We start from the raw sequence: 19,624 nt of genomic DNA on the forward strand, positions 1-19,624 counted from the left end.
GTACTTGATGCCAAATTATATAACCTGCAACCAGCCTAAGAGGATCCCGACTCTTTTTTCAGTCCAGCACTGAAGGCCTTTTGGTCAGGAATAATCAATTTTGCTTGGCAAAAAAGGCATCAAGACATAGAAGTGCTTTGGATCAAATTCTGTAGAATCAGCCTCTTTGAGATGCATTAAAGTTAATGCCAAAACCAATATGGTATTCTGTTCACAGCTCCTTTCTAGAGGCTTTAAAAGCAGAAAAATATTTAAACTCAAAGTCTGAAGTGGAAACTTGCTATCTGTAAAAACGAAGCCACTTTAATAGCTATGAGACACCATTGAGATTTGCTAATTCCAAATTCACCATGTATAATTAAAATATTGGTTGTTAGGGAAATTGGCTAGCTGTTTAGAAAAATATGAAACTGGATTGCAACCTTAGTCTTCATACCAAGACACATCCTGACAAGATAAATATTGAAAAAGAAAAACATAAACATTCTAAAACAAAGTAAGGGTTAATACTTCTATAATGCTGGGATATGAAAAACTTCCAAACGTGGCATTAAATTCCAGAAACCACAAAGGAAAAGCTGCTAAATGAAAATACATAGAATTAAAAATACCTGAACAGACACCTTACATAAAGATTTTTTAAATTAGGAAAATATCTTTATTTAAAAATTTATAAGCTCACTTGATATATGAAGAACTCTTTGGAATCAATAGGAAAATACAAACTCCACTGACAAATAACACAAAGTGACAATTCAGACACCAAAACCATGGGGGAATGTACCCATCTGTATCACAATCTCAAATGTATAAGCTTTGATGCTCAAGTGTTCTACTTGTAAGAACTACTTCTAAGGACATACATATCGTGCAAAGAGGTTCAGTAAAGCATGCTTAATTTCAAAAAGCTGGAAGCTACCTTGAGGTCCATGATTTAGGGATTACTTAAATCAGAGGTCACAAACGCAGCTGTTTTGAGAAGCCAGCACAGCCAAGGAAAATTATCTCAATGGGCCATTTTTAACACAAGGAAGCAGGAAGTGGTAAGATCCGGGATGAACTGGAGAGTGCAGACTCTTTTCAGTAATCCAAATGGTAAAATCGTGTGTTCGTGGCCACACTGGCTCTCCCTTCCCCAGTCTCCACGGCCCTCAGGGCTGGATATGTGATCCACGGCACGTGCGACAGCCTGGTCTCTCTGAGACACACCCAGGAGGATGCCCTGACTGTGAATGTGGGGTGCTCCTCTACCCCATCACGCTGGAGAGGCTACAAAAGAGTTCACTGATGCAACATCACTGGCTCCCAGAAGCTGATAAAACCTTGAAGGTCATAGTCTACACTAGTCTAGTCTGACTAGACTAGTGCAGACTGACCATAGTCTCCTTGAGGCTATGGTCAGTTCCGCCTTGTTGAACAGTCCCAGGTACAGAAGGAAGACAGCGGGAGGGGAAGGCAGGGATAGGGGGAAGGCCAGTAGTCAGGGAATAAGGCTTTCTTGTGGGATTTTCATTTTTCATAAGAACAAAACTGAAACAGGAGGAGAGGTCGTGCAAATGAAAAAAAGGCGAAGTCCTCTGAATCACATACCTTCTATGGACGTGTCCCTAAAACTGCACACACTGATTAAATACCAGGAAATTAGGCACGATTTCTGAAAATTCTCACACAGAGTGCTGAGTTCACAGCACCACTGTTACGTGTTCCTTAGGCAATAAACTTCTGGGCAGCTGTTGTCCCCATTAACCAAGCTGGCATGGGGAAGGGCTGCCACGGATAATATGACATGATGTGCGGTATTTTTCTCACAAGATCTTAATTCATCCCAGGAACCAGTTTAACTAAACTCATCCCAGAATGGTTGTAGATTATCATTTCAGTCTGGGCAGCATGTCAGATGTAGAAAATGTCCACCTGAATGTGGAATGGAACAATTCTTCCCAGAGAAAATAACTTGCCGCTCGGTCCTGCCCCATCTGGGGTAAGAACCCTTGGGAGAGGACGGCCAATTCCTTGATTTTACTGCATTTTAAATACCACTTCCTTCAGTTCAGTTCAGTCGCTCAGTCATGTCCGACTATTTGAGACCCCATGAATCACAGCACGCCAGGCCTCCCTGTCCATCACCAACTCCTGGAGTTCACTCAGACTCACGTCCATCAAGTCAGTGATGCCATCCAGCCATCTCATCCTCTGTCATCCCCTTCTCCTCCTGCCCCCAATCCCTCCCAGCATCAGAGTCTTTTCCAATGAGTCAACTCTTCGCATGAGGTGGCCAAAGTACTGGAGTTTCAGCTTTAGCATCATTCCTTCCAAAGAACACCCAGGACTGGTCTCCTTTAGAAATGACTGGTTGGATCTCCTTGCAGTCCAAGGGACTCTCAAGAGTCTTCTCCAACACCACAGTTCAAAAGCATCAATTCTTCGGTGCTCAGCTTTCTTCACAGTCCAACTCTCACATCCATACATGACTACTGGAAAAACCATAGCCTTGACTAGACGGACCTCTGTTGGCAAAGTAATGTCTCTGCTTTTGAATGTGCTCTCTAGGTTGGTCATAACTTTCCTTGATCTGCTAAATTCCCAAAGAGGCACATCAGATGGGGATGAGCGGCTGTCGCACATTAGGGAACGGTGTGGGGAGGGTGTGCCTTTAAAAGCCAACAGGAGTGATTCTTGTGGCGACGGAACTGTTCTTTCATCCCCAATGGATGCTCGTCTCACGTCTGGATGGATGAATCTAGATATCCTCGTTGTGAAACTGTGCTATGATTTTTCAAGATGTTACCGTTGGGGAAACTGATAGAGAGAGCAGTGGTCCCCAGCCTTTTTGGCAGCAGGGACTTATTTCGTGGAAGACAAGTTTTTCATGGACCAGGAGGGGTGGGGTATGGTTTTGGGATGATTCAGGCACACTACATTTATTGTGCACTTTATTTCTATTTTTATTATATCAACCCCACCTCAGATTATCAAACATGAGATCTCAGTGGTTGGGGAGTCCTGGTATAGAGGACACAGTATCTCTCTGTATTATTCCACGCAACTGTATGTGAATCTACAGTTATCTCAAAATAAAAATCTATATTCCTTTTTAAAAAGGGACATCGAAACCTGAAGGCTACAAAATCCTAGAATAGTCTTTACTACGATTGTGCTAAGTAAAGAGCAAAGCGAAGTGATGGGTGGGTCTGTAAAATTGATCTGAGTTTGCTCTTCCTCCAGCAGCTGCCCACCTTCTGCTCTGATGTGTGCAATCTGAACTCAGCTACAGGGGCCGGGGCACTTGGCAGGTGACAGATTCCAGAAACGGCTCTGGGTTTCTTTATCTCATTCATTCTTTCTCACACTCACTCACACACATACACATTCACATGAGCTATTTTATATGAACAACCATACCCATCCAGATTAAAACTGTCCTGAAAAAGAACAGCAATGTGAGAACTTTCTAGGTCCTACAGCTTCCAGGGAGGCATAGAAAGGAAGTGATCTCATCAGAGAAGACACACAAGGTCTGTAGGAATTGGTTAAGTTTGATATTCAAACCCCATGCACAACAAAGTCTCAACAGAATTAAGCTCATTTCAGGTGTTAAGTGGGGCTTCCCTGATAGCTCAGTTGGTAAAGAATCCGCCTGCAATGCAGGAGACCCCAGTTCAATTCCTGGGTCGGGAAGATCCCCTGGAGAAGGGATAGGCTACCTACTCCAGTGTTCTTGGGCTTCCCTTGTGGCTCAGCTGGTAAAGAATCTGCCTGCAATGTGGGAGACCTGGGTTCGATCCCTGGGTTGGGATGATCCCCTAGAGAAAGGAAAGGCTACCCACTCCAGTATTCTGGCCTAGAGAATTCCATGGACAGTCTGTGGGGTCACAAATAGTTGGACACGACCGAGCAACTTTCACACAGATGTTGAATAAATACTTCAAGGCAAACCCCATTTAACTAGGAGGGAGAAACTACAGCAGCAAGGCCCTGGACAGAGCTGTGAGGTGAGTTTGGGGCTTGGCTCCTGCCTCTCTTGTTTGGGGCAACACACCTCATCGTGGTCTTTAACTCTTTCCCTCTGATAGTTCATCTCTCCCACCAACATCTTACAAATCAATATAAAATTTACCTAATGCCTACTATGTATGAAGCACTTTTTTAAACAGTTTAAAAGCCTTTTCTAATTTAATCTTCCCAATAACCCTGAGGTAAATATGATTAGTGATTCGAGGTTAAGGGACTTGCCCAGAGCTACAGATCTCATCAACAGTGAAGCCAGGATTGAATCCAGGGGTGTCTGGCTTTCGGTCAGTATGTTATCCTGCCTCCTGGTTTCATGTTGGTCTCCCGGGTGTCCAGAGCACCTCCCCGCATTGTAAAAAGACAGGAGGGACAAAAGCCTGACATATACTGAGCATCTTTTATGTGCCTTACACAGGCTGTCTCTTTCTGGCTCAAATAACCCCTTTGACAGGTATGCGTTATCTCCGTTTTAAAGATTAGCAAACAAAGCCTGAGAGAATTTGAGGGCTCTTGAAGACTTTTTCATCTCACTTTTACATAGCAGATGAAGAAATGAGAGCCCCAGAAAAATTAGGTGGCTTGCTGAAGGACACAAAGCTGGTTACTGTCACAGCCAAGGTCTGGCTGCCAACCCTCCGCTCTCTTTCACCGCATCTAACTTCTCACTCTGAAAGGAACCAACATTATTAATAATAGAGCAGGAATGTGAGGCACTTTGCTAGATGCTCTACATGCTCTCTCCAACTCTGAGGGAGGGGTTTCCCAACACCGCTGTTCCAATCAATGCTTTCTACTAACATGGACCACAGAAGGGGACCTCAACTTAAATGTCACACACCAGTTTACAAGGTAGTTAACACGATCCTCTACACACAGACGAATGGATATGACAGGAAGAAAATACGGAAAGACTTGGAAAATTTGTCACAGAAGGCACAAAGGGTCTCAACAATGTAATCAAACGATGCTTTCTGAGTACCTGTGCGCCCTGATGCTTTGCCAAGGGCTGGGCCCCACCGAGAAAGACAATTCAGCCCCCAAATCAATGACACTCTCCCCCGGCGCATGTATGATGCTTCCTGCTACAGAAGCGTGTTATTCTGAAAAAAGCAATGGTCTTGAGATCAGAAAATCTAAACTGAGAGCCGAACGTCACCATCCATGAATCAGGGGCCCTGGGCGGCGGGAGGGGGAGAGGGAGGTGGGAGCACGTGAGTGAGAGTGTCTGGGCCTCTCTGTCAGTGAGGGGGAAGAGCTGGCATCTTCTGGGCCAAGATGCTGTGAGAGGCAAATGGACCAAGACGCCTGAGGGACCTGACGTGGGATAAACACCCAGTAACTGCTATTATCAGTTCTTCTCAAATTCTACACTTGAAGAGAGCACATGTCCCTGACAGTGAAACTGAAAAGGAGACAAACGGGGAGACGGGGAGGTATGAGCCCGAGGGCGCCAAGCTCAGGTGTGCAAGATGAGCATGCCTTATAGGTCCACTACCACGCCGCCACGGTGCCCACGGCAAACGACCCTGTACCGTGTATCCCTGAAAACCTGCCACGACGGAAGTTCCTCTGTCAAGTGTTCTTATGAAAAACGCAAAAATTACATAATAAAGGAAATACAGAAGGTGGGAGGGAAAAGAAGACAGGATGATGAACAGCCAGTATGATTACTGGAGTGGGAGGCACAAACTGTTGGGTGTTAAGACAGGCTACTAGGAGGTATTACACAACCTGGGGAATACAGCCAACATTTTCCAGTAACTGTAAATGGAGTGGAACCTTTAACAATTGTATTAAAATTTTTTTAATTAATAAAAAGTTAGTAAAAATATTCAGCATCTACCACTAAGGTCAGAAGAGTAAATTTACAGAAAAGCAAACACTGAAGAGATAACAGGGTTATGAGGGAGGAAAAATTTGGGAATAAGTTCTTGAATGAGACGGAAAGGCACCAGAAGGCATATCAACTGTTTGCTGTAGCCATTAAGACGCCTCTACAATTGATACCTTTGTTTTCACAGAGGTTACATTTCGTCAAAACTCAATAACAATGTCTTTTTATAGTCAGCATGACAGTTCCTGAACAATAGCACAATTACTTTAACACTCACGGTTAACAAAGTAAATAATAAAGAACACCATGAGAAGGTAACTATCACACTGTTCTGACAAGGGGGATTAGTTATGTAAATAAGGAAATGCAAAGCTTGTCAATCTGCAGGCACTCTGAATAAGCATGAAAGAAATTCAAGTCAATAATAAATACTCTTCTAATATTATAAAATTCCCAGTAAGATGTGATAAATCTGAAACCATTCTTCCTGGTCACTAGAAGCCCCATCACGTACTATTTTGAAAGAGGATTCTTTCACCTGCTTTGTAAACTTAAGTAAGTACGTAGTATGTCATTGGGTAAAGAAGCCTCCTGCCAACACAGGAGACTCAGGTTCAGTTCCGGGGTTGGGAAGATCCCCTGGTGGAGAAAATGGCACCCCACTCCAGTATTCTTGCCTGGAAAATTCTAAGGACAAAGGAGCCTGGTGGGTTACAGTCCATGGGGTCACAAAGAGTCAGACATGACTGAGCATGCATGCATGCATGTCACTGGAGCTCACAATTAGCTTGTTTTGTTTTTCCTCTAAGAAAATACCCAAGAGTAAAAAGAGGCAGGAAGCAACCTGGGAGTTTTGGTTCGAGACTTGATTTTGGCATTAAGTAGGAAAGCTGTCTTTTAGCATCTGGATTTCAGACATTCAAACTATAAAAGGGATAAAAAAAACTCGTCTTGCCCCCTCAGAGGTACCCTGTAAGAATCGCCAAGTTAAAGAGGAAAATATGAATGCACGTTTAACTGTATTAAATGTTGTATTAACAAAAGTGATGATAATATTACCATCATGAGCAATAGATGCATTCCAGAAGTCTGGACTTAACTGCCCCTTTGGCCTTCTCTCCAGATTATCTGTTCTTATTCAAAGACCTAGTTTTTTTTAACAAAGATAAACAGTAAAATAATAATAAAGTAAACACTAACAGTAATACACAATGATCCAAAAGCAAACATAAACAACCTCACAATCCTCTAATAGAATTCGATCACTGTTCTAAAAATAAACGTGATTCAAAAAACCCCAACCGACAGTCATGTGATCCTTCCTCTAACCCTGAAGGAAAAGCAGGACAGGTGGAATTACACTTAATTTTTACAGACTGCAAACCTGAAACACAAGCCTGAAAGAGACAAGTCACCCATCCTAGCTCCCAGCTAAAGCCAGGGCCATTCAACCCTCTTCTGACATACTTTGCTATTCATTCTCCTGGTCTAGGAGAGCTACAAGGCACCCCTATTTTCAAGGAAACTCACTTCACATATGTCCAACTTCCAGGCTGATGAAGTAATAGTATCAGTAATTTGACACAGCTGGCAACCTCTCTGTAGCATAAGGAAATTCTTCCACCAGGAAGCTGTGCACACAAGCAGAGAGACGGTGACATCTACTGGTGAAAGTGTGCACTGCCGTGGAAGCTGAGGGCTTCAAGATTTGAAAAAGATCAGTAATGTTAACAGGGGTGGGTACAAAGGGGTTAAAGGGGTGGGTACAAAGCAAAAAACATATGGAACAGAGAAGAAGGGGAAAGCCAGCAAGCACTGGGATGTTCTAAAAATGTGACTCATGACCACTTTGGGCAATCACTTTTGGTAAAAATTTTGACTCCTTTCTTTTAGACCAGTTTTAAATCAGTCTCTTTGGGAGCAAATTTTCTTTGGGAATGTATCTCTGGTTTAATAATGAAAGTGAAAGTGAAGTCACTCAGTCGTGTCCGACTCTTTGCGGCCCCATGGACACCAGGCTCCTCCGTCCATGGGATTTTCTAGGCAAGAGTACTGGAGTGGGTTGCCATTTCCTTCTCCTTAACAATGAAAGCCAATGATAAATCACTGGGGAAAGGTGTTTAGGTCATTGAAATTTACTCCATGGATGATGTTTCAAGAAAGGAGGGGAGAGAGGAAGGAAAGAGAAGGAAGTTAACATTTATGAAATGCCTATCGTGTTGAAGGCACTTTTATATAAGCATTACCATGCTTAATTCTCACTTCCACATGAAAGTTATCCGATAGGTAACAGTATTGTCTCCGTTTTACAGTGAGGAAACTGAGGCACAGAGAGAAGAAACTAGCCCCAAATTCCTCAATAAATGGTAAAGTCAGGATTAGAAACCTAAAGGTCTGACCGTATGATCTAAACACCCCAGGCACGCAAACCACCTCAACCAAAATCAACACCTACTACCCACAGGCATAATATATTTCCTTAGAAACAGACACCATTTCACATTTAAATGCATGTGAAATCTAACACTTTTCCTGTCCAAAAACTTGGATGTCGAGAGCAATCGATAACACACAATGAGTTGTGTCTTTACAATACAATAAATTACCATTGATTAGCCTTCTCCTCACTGAATCATCTTCTCAATGCTGTCAATACTTCCTTATACTGTCAGCTCAAAATGTCAATAACATTAGCATCGAACTCCAATGGTGAGATGAAGACAGGAAAAGACACGCTTTCTACTCAGAATTATTGGTGCTTGGAAAGAACATGTCATCAAAGACAAGATGCTCAATTCTGGTGTATTTCGCTTGAGTGATGAAAAAGCACCGGGATTTTTAAGTAAATGTGGTCACATCTGGGGAGGGAAATGATCTAAGTACTACATCTCAGGAACTGAGAAAAGTCCTGCACTGTCTTCCTTCTTTCAAAGGCACTAGGCTACAAGAGCAAATACTACTTTCAGAATTCTAACAGAGTGTCTTTGGATGGGGGTGAGAAAATTGGCATAAACCTATTCCCTGTCTTTCTCAACATTTCATCTCCCAGGAATATAGATTACTGACCTGCTGAGAGTCCATGTGAGAAAAAAACAGGAGGGGAAGTGGAGAAGAAAGACTGAAGAGAGGATCTGACAGCTCAAAGGAAGAAGCGTGAAAAAAGACAGGTCTAGGTACACAAGACCACAACTCAATGTCATGGCCACGGATTCAGCAGGAAAAAAAAAATTACACTTACCACAACTGAAAATGGAAAGCTCTACTTTCTAGATTAATAACTAATTCCCATTTTAAAGTATCTGGAAGCTTCTGATTGAGGACAAGTAAATGATACTAAACTTATAGTTGTTTTTCTTCTCTGACTTCAGACTTAGCAACATTAAAGTAAGTTGGTCATTAAAGTAAATGACCAAATCTGGCTTCAGGTGTAATGAGATTCAAATTAAAGAAATTTCAGGTTCTGATTACAGCAAGTGGGAATCCCAGACCTCCAGGAATTCCTTCAGTTCTTAATACCAACCTGGCAACATTCTGGAGCATCGAACAATGTTTGCTGGGACACTGATTACGCATGCTCCTGTGACACAGGTGTTATGACTAAATTAGAATTTCATTAGTTTATATCACCAGCCCCGGATTGTGGCAGAGAGATATCGCCGAATCAATCTATTCATTGTTAATAAAAGACAACATAACTACAAAAAAGAAAAAAAAAAGTTACAGAGATTTAAAGTATGTAACTTGCTTCTCAAAACTGAAAGGCTACAGCTATTAAATACCTTAAAAAACAAAGGTAGCAATTATAAAAAGTTTCAATCTCTGTTTATGAACAGGTTTACAAAGCAATCAACTTGAAAACCACTATAAACAACCTAAACGTCTATCAACAGAGGACTAGCTGGGTAAACTATGGTGCCTCTTCATGATATAATGCTAAAACATCAGGAAAATGAAATCAGGACTATCCCTATATACTGCTGTGGAGTGATTCCTAGGACATAGAGTTTAGTGACAACAGAAAGATACAACAGTGTGTATCTTTACCTAAGAATGGGATATCTTATGTGTATCTACTTAACCAAGAATGGGATATCTTAATGTGTATCTACTCATCTAAGAATGGAAGTACAAATATCCATGTATTTGTATACCGTTGGCCCTCAGGGGATCACCCATGGTTGGCTGAATCCATGAATGCAGAACTCACAGATATAGAGTGTGGACTAAAGGACATCGTCACCCTCGGATTTTGCCATCAGCAGCTCGGGACCAATCCCCCACCAGTGCTGAGAGATGAGGGTGTGTGTGTGAGTGAGTGAGAGAGATGAGTGTGTATACGTATGTGTGTGTGTGTGAGATGAGTGTGAGAGTGTGTGTGTGTGAGAGAGAGAAATGAGTGTGTGTGTGTGAGTGTGTATAACTGAAATGAAACAACTGAAAAAGGAGGAAATAAAGTAGAGAGGATAGGGACAGAAGCCAAATCTGAGTAATTCTGTTTTGTAGTTTGGAACCAATTAGTTTATGTAATTATAAAGTGAAAGAATAAAAAACAATCTAAAAACAGACAGCAAATGAGAAAATAGCATGAGATGACTGGGGAAAACTGAACACCGGCAGGGTATTTCATAGCTTTAAAGAATTATTGCTCTTAATTTTTAAACATGTGATGATGGTATTATGGTTATGTTTTCTTTAAGGGATCTTTTATAGATTCATATGGAAATATTTAAAAATGAAATATGCCTGGAATTTGCTTCAGAATAACCATGCACTAGGGGTGATGAATAATAGAAGAGGAGGATTAGAGGAAAGAAGAAGAGCCGTGAGGTGACGGTTGTTACAGCCGAGTGACAGGAGCTTCATTGGAGCCTGTCTTACCAATGCAGGCAGGAATATTTGAGGATATGCATTTTTAAAACTCATCTTGAAACAAATGGACAATAAATCCAAAGATAGAAAGTTTTAGGAGTGTTTCTTTTATTTCCATAAAATGGCAGATAAAGTTTTAAGTTGTAGATACTTGGGCTCCCAGAAAACATTAAGAAGCATCCTTAGCAGTATTAATTTAAACATGACTAAATGAAATATTTCTGCCACCATATCAATCATGAAGTTAAATTATAAATAAGACAGCAATAATTCTCACCACTCACCAAATGTCTAATTTCTAAAGCGTATAGCCAAAAGCAAAAAGTGCCATCCAATAAAAAATGAGTAACTGACTACGTCCTGACAGTTCAGGAAAGCTTAGTAAAAGCCCAAAGCAATCTCTACTTAACAATCTGTTTTGAAGGCCTGATCCAGGAAAGAACGCTTAAGATAGTCTCATAAAATCAGAGGTTTTTGTCACCCTCCAGGGAAAAAAGTCAGGGCTAAAATGTATCCTTCACTACCACAGAAAGCCATCCAAATGGTTTATAACTCTGCACAGAATCCAGTCAATCTTGCTCAGGTTCTGCTGATCAAATTAATTTTGAATTAGCAGTCTGGTGGTTTTGTATCCTGCTGGACCCATTATCAGACAACGCCAGAGGGCTGTTAGCTCTTTGTGCTGCACTGGATTCTATTTTTAATTTCTCTGATACATCAAGGAGAAAAATCTAACAGGCTGCTAAGTATTTCCAGAAAAACAAAAAGGGGGCACACTGGGCACTAATTTACTGAAGGGCACACCACTGCCCCCCTGCCCCCTTCCTCACACACCCACACCCACGTTCCAAACACCACGACTTCTGACTTCTGTCCATTCCACATCCCTTCTGCCTCCATACACACACACTTCCCTCCCTCTCCAAGTGTCTCAGCCTGCAGGGCCCTCTCCCTCCTCCAGCTGCAGAATTCCTATTCATCTTTCAAAATACACTTCAAATGAGATTTCTTGATGCTGTCCTTGGGTTCTTTTTCCTGAGGTTCTTGCTCCCTCTTCTGGGCTCCTACAGCATTTTTTTTACAAGTACTGTATGAACAGAGTCCCTTGGACTGCAAGGAGATCCAACCAGTCCATCCTAAAGGAAATCAGTCCTGGGTGTTCATTGGAAGGACTGATGTTGAAGTTGAAACTCCAATATTTTGGCCACCTGATGCAAAGAGCTGACTCATTTGAAAAGACCCTGATGTTGGGAAAGATTGAAGACAGGAGGAGAAGAGGACAACAGAGGATGAGACGGTTGGATGGCATCACCGACTCAATGGACAGGAGTTTGGATAAACTCCAGGAACTGGTGATGGACAGGGAGGCCTGATGTGCTGCGGTTCATGGGGTCACAGAGTCGGACACTGAGCAACTGAACTGAACTGAACTATGAACAGAACTTACCAGAAGAGCCTAGAGAGAGGCCAAAACAAGGTTAAGAGGATAGGCTCTGGAGCTGAATTCTTGCTCGGCCACTTATAATCTGTACAACTTTCATCAATGACTTACTCCCTTTAAGCCTCAGTGTCTCATCCATAAAATGGCAATAATATTGCCTACCACCTGGAATGGTTATGAGAACTGAGCTAATGTTTATAAAGGACCTTAGACCCATGCCTGGCACACAGTAAGTTCTCAAGGAATGTAAGCTATTATTAGCACAAGATATTGAAATTATTTGATTACCTTTTTATGCTACACTATGTGCTTTCTCAGGGTAATGACTATATTTGTTGAATTAATTCAATTAATTAATGGCATTAAAGAATTATTACTGTTATTAATTTTTAAGGGTTAAGAATCAATTAATTCAGAGACTATCTCTGAGGTTAATTGAAAAGTCCGTACTAACTATAAGCTAGGCAATTGCTAGGTGTTAGGAATATGAAGATGAGTAAAATTCCCAGCCACCAAGGATCTTACAGTCTTGGCTACTCACATATAGAGGACTCAGTGTACACAGACTGAATGAGTATGTGGGGTCCAGTTACTATCAACTCTTTTTTAAAAGAGTAAGTCATAAGAAATCTGGAAACACTATTTGAATAAATAGGAAACATACTCTTAGACCTTATATACCAAGAGCTGATAATCAGCAATCTTTGCAAAGTTACTAAGATTGAAAAGTACCATGGTTCATCCTAGGTCTGCGGAAGCTCCAGATAACTCCATTTAGACTAAAACCAGGAAGACCTCAATAGAATTTTAAAAAGACATACCTCACTCTATTTTTTTTAATTTAAGCAAGTAATATGTTAATATGGCAATACATTCTCACTGTAGAAACAGTTAAAACTGACGTTCTTCTCCTCAAATGTAGTGACTCTCACCAAGTAGTTTCATATCCTTTTTTACCTACACAGTTGCATGTGTGCATAACAGAAATAGGTAGCACCGTTTGTGGTTTTCAAAAAATTTATGCAAATAATATCACACTGTTTGCATTATTCTGCATTTTATTATTACACACAAAAATTCCTATATAGACACAGGTGTCTTTCTCAGCTCCGTCCTCTGCAAGGCCTTCTCTTACACTATGTCTTACTGTGCTCCTTTAAAATAATAATAGCCACTACTATCTGAACTGGTAGATTATCTGACTTGATGTCTGTTTCCCTCACCACAGTCAAGTCCAGGAGCGCCCAGGGCTGGCCTGTCTTGTTCACCCCCCTTGGTACTGAGCCTCCTTAGATGAAAATACTACACTGTGTTTTTGGAAGGTCCATGAGCCAAACCGGGTTTAAGTTGACAGCTTTTTGTGGCTTTTATGATGGCAAATGGAAGGGTTTGAATTCTCATCAAAGCAACATTCATTTCCAAAAATGCATGTGTTTATAGATTATAAAATATAAATTTTAGAGAATATTGCATTTAAAAGTACATTTTATCTATACTTTAATCACTATTATGTCTCAAAAATTAAAGGAAATCTTTGTTGCTTTTTCAGCATGGCAAACAAGTCAATTCAATTTTTAAAATGCAACAAGAATTCAATGCAGATGAAAATAAGTTTTTTTGTCAGTATCAAATTCTGCCACTTTTGACTGATTAAATTACTTCCCATTTGCCATGTCTGGGCAAAAAAAATTCATTTCAAAATAGCAACTGCCTTCACAGGAAGAAAGAGAATATCTTCTTTATAACTAAATACTGCCTGCTGGGAAATCAGAAAATCTCTGAAAGACCATTAAGGGGAACATGGCAGCTTGTCTGACACATACCCCTCTCTCTAACCTTAGTGAGGTTACTCAGAACGCTTTCTTCACTCAATGGATTGGCTCTTTCTTTGCCAGATATCATTTAATATTTCCTTTTCTAAAATATTTATTTATTTGGCTGCACCGGGTCTTAGTTGCGACATGTGAACTCTTCATTGCAGCACATGTGATATAGTTCCCTGACCAGGGATCGAACCCGGCCTCCTGCACTGCAAGTACAGAGTCTTAGCCAGTGGACCACTAGGGAAGTCCCTGCCAGATGTCACTTTCACACACACATTTCTCTGATTTTAGGTACTGCTTTGGTTCCTCCGGTAAGAGTACAGGAGACTCAAAAGGGGAGTATAAAGGAAATTTAAAAATCATGCAACGTTGTTAAAATATGGATTCATCCTGATTTCTGAATTTTTATAGCACCTAGTAGGAAAGAAGGGCTTCCCTTGTGGCTCAGCTGGTAAAGAATCCACCTGCAATGAGCGAGACCTGGGTTCGATCCCTGGGTTGGGAAGATCCCCTGGAGAAGGGAAAGGCTACCCACTCCAGTATTCTGGCCTGGAGAATTCCACGGACTGTATAGTCCGTGGGGTCACAAAGAGTTGGACATGACTGAGTGATTTTCGGTAGGGAAGAAAGAAGAAATTTATATGAATTTAGCAGGTTAGGATCATGCATAAGGTAGGTTAAAACACAGATTAATGGGCGCTGTCCCCAGAGCCTCTGAGTGTGTCTGGGGTGGGGTCTGAGAAGCTGCATTTCCAACAAGTTTCCAGGTGATGCTGATGCTGCTTGTCTGGGAATTGCACTTTGAGAAACATTATTTTAAACTACTGGGCTTCCCTGGTGGCTCAGATGGTAAAGGATCTGCCTCATGCAAGAGACCTGGGTTTGATCCCTGGGTTGTGAAGATCCCCTGGAGAAGGGAATGGCAACCCATGCCAGTATTCTTGCCTGGAGAATTCCATGGACAGAGGACTATTATTTTAAGTACCTGATTACTTAGACTATTATTTTAAGTACTTGATTTGGGATTCAGGCCATACAGCAAGAGTACTGAGGCATTAAGAATAGTTTTCATCTGATCTTTGGAACGTTTTGGTGTAGTACCTTATGTATGGAAGAAAAAGTGGTAGTCACTCAGTTGTGTCTGACTCTCTGTGACCCCATGGACCGTAGCCCGCCAGGCTCCTCTGTCCGTGGAATTCTTCAGGCAAGAATACTGAAGTGGGGAGCCATTCCCTTCTCCAGGGATCTTTCCAACCCAGGGATCGAACCCGAGTCTCCTGCACTGCACCACAGTGAGAAGCCCACTAGCCACAACTAGAGAAAGCCTGCATGCAGCAACAAAGACTCAGTGCAGCCAAAAATGCAAAAAAACCCTTTTTTAAAAAATGTAGGTCTGGGGGTTTTCCTGGTAGCTCAGTGGTAAAGAGTCCCCCTGCAAGTTTAGGAGACATAGGTCCGATCCCTGATCTGGGAAGATCCCACAAGCCTCAAAGCAAATAAGCCCGTGCATCACAACTGTTGAGTCTGTGCTCTAGAGCCCGGGAGCCTCAACTACTGAAGTCCAGGAGCCCTAGAGCCCATGCTTGGCAACAGAAGCCACGGCAATGCCTGCGCACCGCAGCTAGAGAGTAGCCCCTGCTTGCCACAACTAGAGAAAAGCCTGCACAGCAAGGAAGTCCCAGCACAACCAAAAAATTAATAAAAAAAAAATTATTTTTAATGTAAGTCTTTTATGGTCAGCTCTTCCAAATTTTCAAAATAAGCTGGAGTTCCAACATTTTATGTAGAAACTCTCAATTTTCAAACATAGGCAACTAATTTAAAATGTTTAAACACTGCATAGGGCACACAAAAAGGTATGTGAGCTGGATGATGCCAGGTAATAACTTCTGGTAGGTCTCAGAACCTTCCTCCTGCACCAGCTGGGAAGAATACACCCTGGGCAACATTCTAATCTAGTCACTGTGCTCATAGGCACGCTCGCCCCAGTGGTTATCTGCTTCCGCAGTGAAGAGCTCTCTTTCTCTAAAGACCTACTAAAGCCCCTGTGCGTAAGTAGCTTGCCTGTCCAAATAAATTCTCTGCCAGTGATCTGAGTTTGGGAAAATGATAGCAGAGAGAAATGAGTTCTTCAAACACAGGAACTGCTGATCCCAAATTAATGATTAAAGTGACCAGAATCTCAGGATCACTAACTAGACCTGGGGACTACAGATCTGAGGATTCTCAAGCATCACATCAAAACGGTGATGTGATTTGGCACCTGGAAATTGTTTCACTCACTGAGAAAATCAGTCCTTTCAAAGATGTCCAAGACAACTACAGAGGCAAGATGGAATCACAAACCTGATGATTCAAGACTCATGGGTCTACTCTAATTAATGACAGCAGCCTGGAACACTGTCTTAAGAAGGATTCTGAAGCTGAATCCTGACACAGTGGAAAACCATGAATGCCAAAGACCTAGAAGAGAGAAATGGCAGCAGACAGACCTCTTTTGTTTGTTTAACAGGTACACTTGTGTTCACCAAATCTAGCTTTCCTATAGTGTATCAATATAGCAACCAATATAATATTTTCAAAACGTAAGTAGGATCAAGTCACATTTTGCCAGTAGCTTTCCATTTTACTCAGAGTAAAAGCTGAAGTTATTATTACACAAAAAGCCCTATGTTATTTGACTCATTATACCTGATCTCATTTCCTGCTACAGCATGTCCCCTTGATGCCATTCCAGATGTTACCATTCACTTCACTATTCTGCCAACACACTAAGCAAATCGCTGCCTCGGGACTTTACACTTGCTATTCCAGCCACTTTGGATGGTCACAAAGTTCAGTCTCTTATCTTCTTACCAATGAGACCTTCCTCAACTCGTTATTTAAAACTGCTACATGTTCACACACACTCACACACAGTCCCCTGCCCCTGCTTTTCCCCTTCCCTTCCCCACCAATCTCTCTCCTGCTGCATACCTTCTACAACACTTATCACTATCAGACATACTATTTTACATTCTTATTTTTCTTCTTCTAAAATGAACCTCCATGAGGAATGAGTTTCTGATGGTTCTGTTCACCCCTACACTCTTAGCAAAGTGTCAGGCATATACTGGCACCCAAAGAGCTAATAAATAAATGAATGAAAAAATAGATGATAATAGCAGATGATGAATAAATCAGTAAATAAACAAACAGATGATAAAAAACAAAGGAACCTGGGTCCTAACATGGATTCAGGGACATTATAAGAGGTCAAGTAACTTCAGGTGAGTTATTCTGGTCCTCAGAAGATTGTTATCCTTAGTTGTATAACCTCTGACACTCCTGTTTCCTGCTAGTCTACAAAAGCAGAAAGTATGTTATGGAAGAATGACACCGTTTCCTCTGGGCCAGTTAGTAAGGCAGGAGAAAGCCAGGACTGGAAAGTCTCCCCAAGCCCAAACAGAATGCCCAAACTAAGCTCTTACAAACAACAAGAAAATGATGATAGAATTGACAAATGTAAAAACTAAATAATCCTAAAGAGGAAATTCTAGAAAAGGAATGCAGACCCTTTAGCTTATTTTTTTCCACTTTTTTTTTTAACTGACTCTACTCACTAAATCTCTGCAGACATTAACAAGTGTCTGTGGTTGAGGGAGAATGTTCCACAGCAGAAAAAGGAAAAACACACCCAGTTTTTCATAGGAAACTTTGGAATGATTTAATATTCATCCTCAGACAAAATTCAGAATAATCCTCTCAGAGAGCCTAATATTAGGATAATGGTTAACCAAACAACAAAGACACAATTAAGCAGCACTAATTTCCCTCTAGTCTATTTCTTAAATATAAAATCACAAGCCCAGATAGACTATGAAAGACAGTGAATCTTCATCGGATGGCTGAATATTTCTTTTACTGTTAACAATTTCAAACTCAACTAAAGGAAAAATGGCAAGTGAGGAAATAATTATTAAAGCTGCTTTGTTTGGATGGTCACAAAAAATGGTGCCACTAATTGAGGGTCCTCAGAACGGCTCAAATGTCAGTCAAAATGTGGTCTCAAGACCCTGGAGCCCCTCGGGACAGGAGCTGCTGCCAGGGGCATTTACAGGAGGTGTGAGCTGCACGAGAAAATGCTCAAGCACTTTGCACTTTGAGAGAAACGACAGAAGTGGGTGTGTGATCTTTCAAACAGCTTTCCCCAGCAGACATAACCATCTGCTTCCAACTCTACTTACGAATTCATAGTCTCCATCCTGGGGAACTTTCCAATCTGAGGAGTTCTGCAATGGGCCAGGGACACTCTTGCCGAAGCTGTTGATCTGATTTTCCTTTTCTTTTTGTTCGAAATATTCAAGGAACGATGGTCTGGCAGGCTGCATGGTCTCGTCCCTTCCTGAAAACCAAGACAAATATACTATCTCAGATTTCAGACAAGTTTAGTAAATGGATCTGTCTCCAGGTGGGCTACTGTTATGGAATCAGTTGCTTTTTGTTAAATAATCCTTTAATGTTCTAGTGAAAAGTATAGGAAAATGCACCCAAAAAATTCTCATTCATAATACGTTCCATAGGATTTCAGAGGATTCACGGCCCCCTCTGGGTCGCTTTTTCTAAATGGAAAGACTTGGTGATGCAAAGAACCTGAGTCAGCTGCAAGTCATAGTTTTCGGATCCCTGATAGCAAAGAGTTTCTATAACATTTAGACTGAAAAGAGATGCACAAGCCAAAGTATTTATTAATCATCTACATATATAATATGCTCCACAGACATTAGAGTCAGGACAGGGGATGACACCCCAGACTGATTGATTTCCCTTGGCAAACTCACGATCTAATTTGACAAATGAGAAAAACAGGTCTGAAAAAGAAAATCCAAGTATGTCACAATCCGCTCCACGAAATATATAACTTTTAAAACACTGTTTACAAATGGCTTATGATAAAGTTAAGGAGGAAAAATAAAGATACAATATTATATACATAGTATAATCTCAACTCGGTAAAATTATATACATAGGAGAAAAAATGTTTAGAAAAAAATATGACTAAAATGTTAATAGGATTTATCTCTGATAGCAGGATTATAGGTGATTTTACTGAATTCTTTAAAATATTTTTTCCTTGATTCAAAGTTTTTTTTAAGTTTATTTTTAATTGGAGGATAACTGCTTTACAATGCTGTGTTGGTTTCTGCCATGTAACAGTGAATCAGACATAACTGTACATATATCCCTCCCTTCCACCCCCCACCCCAGCCCACTCCTCGAGGTCGTCACAGAGCACCGGGTTGAGCTCCCTGTGCTATGCAGCAGCTCCCCGCTAGCTCTCTGTTTCACATATGGGGGTGTAGATGTTTCAGTGCTACTCTCGCAATTGGTCCCACCTTCTCCTCCCCTCCCTGTGTCCACAAATCCGTTATCTACATCTGCATCTCTATCCCTGTGCTGCAGACAGGTTCCTCAGTACTGTTTTTCTAGATTCCACATACATGTGTTAATATATGATATTTGTTTTTCTTTTTCTGACTTACATCACTCTGTAAAGAAGATCGTATAGGATATTAAATAGAGTTGACTGTAAGAGTTACACATGCCCAGGAGATAGCAAGATCTTATAAGACAGGTGGTCGGGGAAGACTGGTCGAAGAACTTAGG

The 19,624-nt window shown here is 41.3% G+C and overlaps 1 protein-coding gene across 1 annotated transcript in view; it reads right to left on the reverse strand.

The window, feature by feature from the left end:
• STK4 (serine/threonine kinase 4) overlaps nt 1–19,624 on the reverse strand; it is a 90,208-nt gene that overhangs the window by 23,078 nt on the left and 47,506 nt on the right. Inside the window, exon 10 of the mRNA XM_027558464.1 lies at nt 18,205–18,362. Coding sequence (XP_027414265.1) covers nt 18,205–18,362 — 158 coding nt within the window. The remainder of the gene's footprint in view (nt 1–18,204; nt 18,363–19,624) is intronic.

This window comes from Bos indicus x Bos taurus, chromosome 13 (assembly GCF_003369695.1).
Source record: "Bos indicus x Bos taurus breed Angus x Brahman F1 hybrid chromosome 13, Bos_hybrid_MaternalHap_v2.0, whole genome shotgun sequence".
NCBI classification, from domain to species: Eukaryota; Metazoa; Chordata; class Mammalia; order Artiodactyla; family Bovidae; genus Bos; species Bos indicus x Bos taurus.